Source organism: Branchiostoma lanceolatum, chromosome 16, assembly GCF_035083965.1.
Source record: "Branchiostoma lanceolatum isolate klBraLanc5 chromosome 16, klBraLanc5.hap2, whole genome shotgun sequence".
In the NCBI taxonomy this organism is placed as follows: Eukaryota; Metazoa; Chordata; class Leptocardii; order Amphioxiformes; family Branchiostomatidae; genus Branchiostoma; species Branchiostoma lanceolatum.
The window spans coordinates 15,216,335-15,226,046 of NC_089737.1; the positions used below are offsets into that span (position 1 = coordinate 15,216,335).

The following is a 9,712-nucleotide window of genomic DNA, read 5'->3' on the forward strand; positions in this document are numbered from 1 at the left end:
TGAAAGAACTTGCTATAGACGTTTTTTTATTTCGGATCGATCCAAGACTTAGATTGGACTTCAACAGGTTTTGACTCAACTGCGCTAGTGAGGCCAAATCTAACTATTGCAATTACAAACGTTGAAACTCATTTTAGATTCCGGTACAAATCCTCTAATCCTCCAAGTGCCGAGTCTTCTGAATAGTCTTAGGGCCGTACCACACTTGTGCGTTGCGCATTAACATTGGGGGGGAGGGGGGCGTCAAGTTTGCGGGGAAGAGATTGTTTCCTACTTTGACCCACAGTTGTTCAGCCTAGTTATCAAACCAAAGAAATTTACTCTTCGTCTGCAAACATAACCTAAACCAAAAACATGTCAATACGCAACTTGCGGACTAGAATATACGCACAAGTGTGAGGGGGCTTTACACCGTAGATGACGAATGAGTTTAATCGTGACGCGACCCTGGCCCGGTTCTCCCGAGGCGACGCCGGAGGATGGCCAAGATCACTCCGACTTAAGATTCCGAACGGTCCCTCCGTATCTGAGGAATGGAATGCCGAGCTGATAACTGAACGAGTCTCGCGGGGCACCCCAGCTGACTAGAATGCCGCGAGAGTCAGCACAAAAACTGCTGTGCCCTTGGGAAAGACGCCTTACACGACTTTCCTATAGCCTCTCTCCACCCAGGTGTAGAAATGGGTTATTGTTCTCTTTACGTGGCATTGTTGATATAAGTTATAACAGCTTTGGTGCAGTGCAACGTCGTCCTTGCCAGGCCAATAGCAGAATACATTTTCAAAAAAGGAGAAAATTTATAAAAAAAGTTTGTAAGGTTGTGAAAAGAATGTCATCTTCAGCTGGCAACGTTTGCAAGAGGTTAGATGACGTAAATAGGAAAATTTTGTAAAGCTAGGACTCAGACTGTGGATCTGTCTGTCGGAGTGCTGGACATAGTTCTGTATAGCCTTGATGCCAGACCCCCAATCTCTATGATATCCATCGTGTGGGTCTACGTTCTGTGAAGCTTTGCCATTTGGCGGTAGGTGAGCAGGCGGTGTCAATCCATCAGCTCCTCCCGGCACTTCAGTAAGGATGTTTAGAACTGTGCCGTACAACGACTGGTAGGGATTAGCAGTTATAGTCAGACGTGCCGGAGTGTAGATACGAGTGGCAGAGTTAGGCCCTGACAAGCTCCATAAACATTTAAGGTCGGCTGGGAGTTCTTCCAGCGTCTTTTTCCCTCCACATGATCTGTTGGAGTTCCCGAAATAGCTTCCCTGGCCTTTTTTAGTACCGAAAATCATAACAAACGTTTGACCAGTAGATTCTAAATCAAGAAAAATGCCACAGTCCGACGCGTGTTGTCTCTCTTTCGCTGCCAGTGTGCTCACCCGACCGCATCGTCCCCCTACCCGTGAACTTGACATTTGCAGGCACATGGGAGACCATGTGGGGGCCTCGCTGTTTAGAATGGATAGAAGCCACGTGTAGGGAAAGCGGGGTTTATGATAAATCATGGCGGACGGAGACAGGTTTGACAGGAGTTTGAACGCTCGCAGCGGGTCGGGACGGAAGCTGGGCCGGCCTCGCCTGGCACTCTGTCATAAAGGATGAAAACTTACATAACTGAACTACCAGGACATCGACCTACAACCTAGAGAGGGAAAATAAGTCAGAAATACTGTTTCTAACCCACAGTGAACCTACTGCGTACGTGGAAAAATTAAAAACAAAGTTCGCCACCGATGCGGTGCCCTTACACGACTTTCCTCGCTCAACACAGGTGTACAAATCGGTATATTGTTTTCTGTACGTTGCACGGTTAAACAAACGTTATGAAAAACTTGGGTGCAATACCACGTCGTCCTTGTCTGTCAAAAAGCAAAGTAGAAATAAAAACACGGTGGAAGAAACCGCCGTCCGTGCGCTCCGGTTGGGCGCGTGCCACCAGGCTGCGCGTTAAGCGGTTTCACAGTCGAGTTGATCTCCCCGTGTTTCATGTCAAGCGTGATGTATAGATGCAAAGATCCACACTCATAACAACGTCTCCGAAATGTGTCACATTGGGACAAACGTGTTGAGTTTGATTATTTAGACCAAATTGTCCCCGCCAGCTCCCTTAACCTTGTAGCCAGTTATTATGACTTGAGTTAAGTCTTTAAGCACGTCTTGAGTATGTTTTTTTCGGAAACAACTAGATTTGAGATACTAACTGCTGTTTTTTTTTTAAGGGATTTGCATTGTAGTGTACTTCTCAAGTTGACGTGAGTCCTAGAAAAATGGTGCATAGATTACGCAACCCTTGTCTTATCGTCTTGGCGATAAACCTAAGACACGTAATACCAGGAAGATGTTAACTCCCGGCATGTCTTAAGATCTAACGCAAGACATAGCCAAGGTCACGACCGCTGCTTTATTCGCGTCTTAGGGATCCGGGAGATTTACTTCTACCTGTCCACCTTTAGACCCCGTCTGGGTTTAATGCCTTGTCTGGATCAGATCTAAGACTAAACGCAACTTGCTGCCGGGTTTCAGACTGCGGGCAGAACAAAAACGTACTGCGGGTAAAGATATAGATAGATAGCTTTAAACAACACTTGCAGTTAGATGTGCAAAAGTAAGGTGTGACAGGTTGTTTGGTGTGATCTAACCAGCTGCGTGTCTGCTTGAGCTGGTGTGTTCTAATATCACTAATGGTACTTCTGTTTTATAACCATGACGTGTGCTTAGCTTGTAAGAGCAATAAACGTACAATAAAGTTCATTTATTTATTCATTCATCATTCATTCGTTTCTTCTTCTACCTTATTCCTCCCTTGGGAGAGCATCGAAGTTGACATATTTACATCCCTTCATTCATAATCGGTATTACACCACGTGCCTCACTAACACTTCTCTCCTCTCTCTGTGTTTCAGTTGACTTCATCTCGGAACAAGAGGCCAAGGACTACATGGGCGCCATGCCTCACATCCGGCGCCGCCGCGGCCTAGTGGAGGAGTGCTGCTACAACGTGTGCGACTACAGCCAACTGGAGAGCTACTGCAACCCGTACACCACCGCTCCTGCCACCGCCACGCCCGTCAGAACAGCTCCGCCCGAAGAGCAAGCAGAAGAAGAAGAACAACAAGACGAGGACGCCGCCCCTCTGGACGGCATGGTAGGCGACCAAGCTCCCCTCGGATCTATCGAGAACATAGAAAACTTGGTCTATCATTACGACAGGGACGACATCACGGTAGACGCGGCGAAAAAGGAGCCGAAGAAACTTAAGGAAATCCTCGGCTCCTTCGAAGATAAGAAGGCAAACCCCGTCTTTCCGTTCATCAGACAATCCAAGAACGTAAAACCGAACAAGGTAAGAACTGAAGCGTTTGTGAACAGCTTTACTGTAACGATATGTACAAGTATGAAAAAACTGAATGTACTGACTCAAAAACGATGGAGGGGAGGATGCATGGTTTAGGGCAGGACTCAAAATGAAAGGAAATCGTCTACCAGTTTCCTACTTACAGTTGCCAAATGTCTGACTACAAAAAAATGACTCAATTCCCAGTATAAAAACACCGTGTCAAAAATTATGCAGGGGAGGCCGGTTAGGGTAGGATTCAAAATGAAAGAAAATTGTCCACAAGTTTCCTACTTAAATGTGCCGAGTTTTTGACTACAAAAGAAGTGACTCAATTCGCCCTGTTTATGTGTGTGATTTGGAACGTCTAGTACTGTGCAGGATTAGCAGTCTTGTTGAGAGCAGCCCGGTGTGACTGTAGAGTCTGTTTGTCCCATCAGTGCGGTGGCACGCTCCTCTAACGACCCTGCCAGCCAGTGTTTACTCTAGCCCGCGGCGTACCGAGCGGTTCTACATCTGTAGGGCACCATCAGGACATCTTAACACAAACTCAGCAGCAACGCTAACTCGTAACGCAGATCACAACCATGTCTTTATCGTGCTTAATCACCAGGACTTTAGCACGGGGTCAGACCGGATCTGATGATGATCTAAAAGTGATGAGGTCTGTTTTTTACAAACGTTGCCCTCTCGGCTCGGGGTTTGAGGAACTGGTAGAAGATCTTATCTAATACATCATCAGTATTGGAAAGAGATCTTTCAGCTATTACATTTTATCGCAAACTGCCCCTTTAATGATCAGGAAAGAATAGAGCTATCTAAAGAAGCCACCAAAATTTGTCACAATTCCCAAACGTTTACTGACGAAAAGAAAACTAGAACCCTGTTAGCCTCTCAAACCCCACTCATTGCTGAAAAAATGGGACTGCTTTCAGAAAAGATGTCAAACGCAAAAAGCTTAGATTGTATTCCGTAGCAGTATTTAGAATAGCCTTTTGTCACCATCGTTAACTTACACTGTCTGTATACTTTTTCTATCCATTGTTTCATGTTGCAATTGGGGCAAGAACTTGCAAGATAAAATAAACTATAATTACAATAGACAGCTTCCATTGTAAGACATTTTTGTGTAGATCCTACTCGTATCCTGAGCTATATATATAATGAGTCGTTTTTTTTTCCAGTTTCCTGACTCATCCGCCCACCAATACCCGACTGACCTCGTCGAAGAAGGACCAACCAACGAGATTCCGGAATCGCCTTCCCAGAAGCCCACACTGGAGCGCCTCGGATACAAGGACAACCAAACGGACAAGAAAGAACCAGCAGAAAACAACAACAACAACAACAACAGAGCCAGAGACAATAGAACCAAATCCTCCACAGTCGAACCACACACTGTGCCAGACTACATATCAAAACAGTACACACACAAACCCCTCATCACGTTGCCGCGGGGTACGCCCAGAAGAATAGAATCCCCTGGACAACTATCACTCAACTGAGCCGAGCGGAGTCAGTGGACACGACTCCAACTAATCATTCCAGTGCACCTCCCCCTCCCCCCAGATATAGGAGGTAGTTTCCAAACCCTTACAGATGCGGAACTCCATCCCAGCTTACGGCAGACGGTGTGATCCACGCACAGTAACCCGTAGAGAACCAATGGACGCTTCTTCACGCGTGGATCCCAATCTTGGACATTCCCTATCGAACGTTTGTGTCGCTACTACGTAGGTTTATGTTTTGTCCTTAATTAATTACAAAGCACAGTCCAAAACTGGTGCTATGATCGTTGAGCTCCCCAATGGTGGGCTCATATCAACTGGTCTATGCAAAGGTGCTGCTAGTATGTATAGTGATATAATTTATTTTAGATAAAATCTAGGGACTAGACAACTGTACCGTGTTGTAGGCAGACAACAAGAGATGTACAATATGTTGAAAACAAAACCAAAGCTGCTTGCAACTGTTTCACGTGTGTCAGGGGCAACGAGGCCTAATGAAGCGAGGTTATGATCACGTGGAATCTCGCGCGAATCACGGGATTATCACGTGATCAACTTGCTTACCAACTGGTCGAATCTCGTTGGTTGGAGTGACGAGGTCACAATAAAAATTGAAATGAAATATTCAATCGTCAACGTATATATTATTCTGATTGTTGAAGATATCCTCTGTGAGCTTCACTGTTGTTTTGGTGATGCAGCTATCCCTCAATTGCTAAACAGATATTCTGTCAAACTTCTTTGGGTGCCCATTTTAAGAAAATGGCAAGCCAAATGTAAAATAACGGACACTGCTTAAATTGTTCAACGACAGGACCATCATGATACAGACAGCTTTCCTTCGACTTCGTTCTTCGATGTGTCCATTAATAATAATATCAAAACCGTTAACCACCTCATATAATTGCGGTATCCAACCTCTTGGGTTGTTAACTTCAAAACCAGACCTCTGTAATTGAACTTCACTTTATCCAATGGGAATTCTCTCTATACTTATTACAACATCAATTTAATTTATTGTAGCTTTTAGTCATCATGATGTTACTCTGGGACTGACACAGTAAAGGGTTTTACTAAATTTCAGCATCCTTTGTCATCTGAACAGGTGGGGACCAAAGACCTCATACCACTAGCTTAATCTTGCTGAAACCAGTTTCTATTTCTTCCCATGTTTCTCTGCTGTTTGGAAAGTACGTTTTCCGTTTACTTGTTTCGAAATCTTATGAAGCTTTTAAAAAGAAGTATAAGTGTGCCCACCTCTGAACTGTGGAAGATTGCCCGTCGTAAAACTTGCACGCATTCGAAGAAAGCCAAACGACATCACAAAAAAGGACTGTTTCAAAATTTCACCCAGTTGCTTGAGTAACTATTTTGGCGTATCTTACAACCTGGATGTCTAACCTTCACCAGACATCACTAAAAGTTTAAACAGAAACGGTCCGTATGTTTTTTGGCATAACACTTTCTCCTTCGTGTTACCAAATGACAAGTGATGACGTGTAATCTTCCCAGTTTAGCAGGAGTTGTAGCATCTTAGGGACCAAGACAAGACGATCGGCCGGTATTCCGGGTCATAGTGTGTGAAACCCTGGCTGAGCCAGATGTAGTTAAGACCCTGTAGAAATTACGACTGCCGATGAAACCAACGTCACCATAGCACGTTGTGATGAAGATTGTCTGTGATTGAAAGAAGGACGATGAATATAATGTGTACGTTGCACAATTGTGCCAGTCCACAAAAAGTGCTGTTCAGTTCTGTCTAAGTCTGGTGTGAAAATTGTTTGGAATTATAAGGCATCTGACGTCATATCATGATCAGCACGTTTCTTTTGATTGTCATCACTATTGCACTCGTTTGTCGTTATAACCTCAGAAACGTTTAGTCGTACAAGACACCAAAAGGCCAAAAATGTGTCCATAGATATGACCTCAGAAAAGCTTAGTTGTACAATAAACTAAAGAGGCCAAAAATGTGTCCATCGATATGCTTTAGCCTAAAAAAATATCGACGTACATGAATCATCTATTCTTTCTTTTATTTCGAACTATTTCTGTGTGACGAGATGTACAATTGAATCCCTAGTTAATTTCCCCAACGGAATGCATCATAGGAAGGTACCAAATCCGGAAGAATCTTCAGTGTGACGCTCCTCTAGTTCGCTTGTGTAAAGCCGTGTCCGTTCTTGTAAACCTGGCGCTGAACCAGGTCGTACCTCAGACTAGACACTCCGTGAGTGATTGAGTGACAGAACTTCAGACGACATTAAAGTGCTGAGAAAGAAAGGCGGTGGGTTTCCATCCTGAGCAGAACCAGACGTCCCAGCAACAGTCGGTATAGATGATTGACAAGTGTGCAGACGACATTAACGAGAAAAATATGGCGCTGACACCCCTTGCACTCTCTCGTGCGAATGGAATGGTATTTTTGACAGACTCTAATAGCGTGGCGTTATTTATCATCGGTGTAGCTTAATGTTCAATTGGACTCAGATGTGTATTAAATATTGGGACCTAGAACGTGACCTTTTTGTGCAAGCTTCTTCTTTTTCTGGGTCTTCTTTAGAGATATGTTGAATGTTTTCTGGTGTAAGGATAAGCCTTACGTGTCTGTGTTCCGTACCGTCCCGATGGGACGCGTAGTCTAACCGGTAGAACAGTACTTGGTCATGCCAATCATGGCTTATAACTCTTGTTCCCATTAAGATTATATACATATCATTCTATGCCTAGCCTTGTACTCTGGACAGAAGAGACATAGCTAACACTGCATTCTGAACATAGAACGCAGAAAATGAAAAAAAATTAAACGGGCTCATTCTTTGGAAACAAACCCAATTTCAAGCCGTTTTTCTCGGGTATTATACAATATATTTTATGTTTAGTTAACCAAAATGTTTACAAGCAAGAAACGCAGCTCAGTATTGAACATACGGTACCTGTGATCCCTTGTATTCTACCCTACCCTACCTTACATCAAACACTTCAACGTTCGCTGTTTGTGTTCCGGATTCCTCGGCCTTAGCCTGGTATGGTGGCCAGGAAAGTTCCGGGTGGTCCGAGAACACCAAGGAAGCTGGCGTGAGGATGGCGTGTGAGGCCGTGTGTCTCTCCGATCCGCGGCTACTCCAGGCCACAGGGAGCGGTCATTTCTTCGCCTGGAGACAAGGAGGTCACGAAAGGGGGCCTGGGGATGTGCAAAACGCATTTATAGGGACTTGGGATGTTCAAGCATTGCCAGGTAGACCGTCATGGATGATTGAAAACCGTGGGTGTATCAGTAAAAGCGGTATATTTCTTCTCCTAAAGCCAAGGAGGTCAGGAAAGCGTTTTGTGCGAAACAAAACGCAGTTTAAGAACATAAAACGTCGACGTAGAGTGAGGTGGAAACGTTGAAATGTTCAGGCATTGCCACGTAAATGCTGTTAATGATTGAAAACTGTCAATGTATCGGTTTCAGGGAGAGTGCGGTCATTTGTTCTTCCTGTGCTAGAAAGGAGGTCAGAAAAGGGAGCCAAGGCATAGTTCTAAGAATAAAGGCGGCTCAGAGGGAATAACGAAATGTTCGGATACGCACAGGTGACAAGTATCGTTCGATAGACCACTATTGATGGTGACTGAACACCGTGGGCGTATACGTACCTAGGTTACATGTTCTTGGACCATGATACGATATCAAAGCAGTCCAACATACCCGCAAAGTCATCTCCAAGGGACGGTCAGGTTCATGACTAGGGCCTTACCTACACGTGGGGGTACTAGCCTGGATGCCAGACCCCCAAACTCTAAAATATCTGTCGTGTCTCACCGTAGATATTTTAGAGTTTGGGTGTCTGGCATCCAGGCTAGGGAGTACAGGAGAGAGAAATTGAAGGTGCTCAAAAGGCTTCGTAACATCATTTGAAGCGAAAAAAAAACAGCCACCCGCATATAAAAGATATGTAACAAAATGTCTGTATGTATGTATGTAGGGGTGTATGCATGTACAGGTATGGATAGATGGTTGGTTGGTTGGTTTGTTTGTTGGCTGGTTCGATAAATACTACATGTTAGGTAGCTACAATTACAACATACCTATGATAATGTAAAGATGGAAGTATAGATGTACATAGATAGATCTCGGTGCCAATAGGATTTTCCCCAAATCATATCAGCGATGATAATGAACAGATAAATAGAAATAAAGATGGCTATATATATATACGCCAAACATAATTACCAAATTGTATCCAGTTGCTTGAGTAATTATTTTTGGCGTATCTTATTAATTGGATGTCTAACTTTCATCAACGTATTAAAGATGGCTACAAATTTTAAAAATTCCAGTTGCTTGAGTAATTATTTTTGGCGTATCGTATTACCTGCATGTCTACGTTTTAAAGATGGCTACATCTCGGTCAAAGTTGGATTTCAGTGTTCAAGGCTAGACGTGCGATGTAGGTCAGACGGTTAGCCAGACATGTCCCTGGAGAGTTATGGGAGGGGCGGCGGCAGGTTCTTTCATCCGGTAGCGTTAGGATATCAACGGTAGGGAGGAAACAGTCTTGGGCCAAGCCGGTTTCATCTCTTGGTTGTCAAGACCAGTGCAATGGCCTAGTGGGTAGAGTGTTCGCCTTGCATACGGTAGGTCGTGAGCTCAAACACCAACCGGGTCATACCAAAGACTCTGAAAATGGTACATACTGCTTTCTCTGCTTAGCACTCAGCATTTGAGAAAGAGTATTGCAGTTAAACACACACCACTACCAGTGGACTAGCCCCCTGCTGTAGTGACTTGCACAAAGTTGTGTGGTCCAAGGGATGCCGAAACGGAGATGGGCGCCGCCTTATGCACCTTCGGTGCGGGAAGGACTTTAACTTGTTAAGCTCACTGAAT

At 44.3% G+C, this 9,712-nt stretch overlaps 1 protein-coding gene across 4 annotated transcripts in view; it reads left to right on the plus strand.

Annotated features, from left to right (window-relative positions):
* The window catches only part of LOC136421586 (insulin-like peptide), a 48,119-nt gene extending 40,758 nt beyond the window's left edge, over positions 1–7,361 (plus strand). For all 4 annotated transcript variants that reach the window (XM_066409020.1, XM_066409018.1, XM_066409017.1 and 1 more), the window contains exons 3-4: positions 2,901–3,340; positions 4,516–7,361. In XM_066409020.1, coding sequence (XP_066265117.1) covers positions 2,901–3,340; positions 4,516–4,836 — 761 coding nt within the window. In that variant the 3' untranslated portion in view covers positions 4,837–7,361. The remainder of the gene's footprint in view (positions 1–2,900; positions 3,341–4,515) is intronic.
* Positions 7,362–9,712: the final 2,351 nt, after the last annotated feature.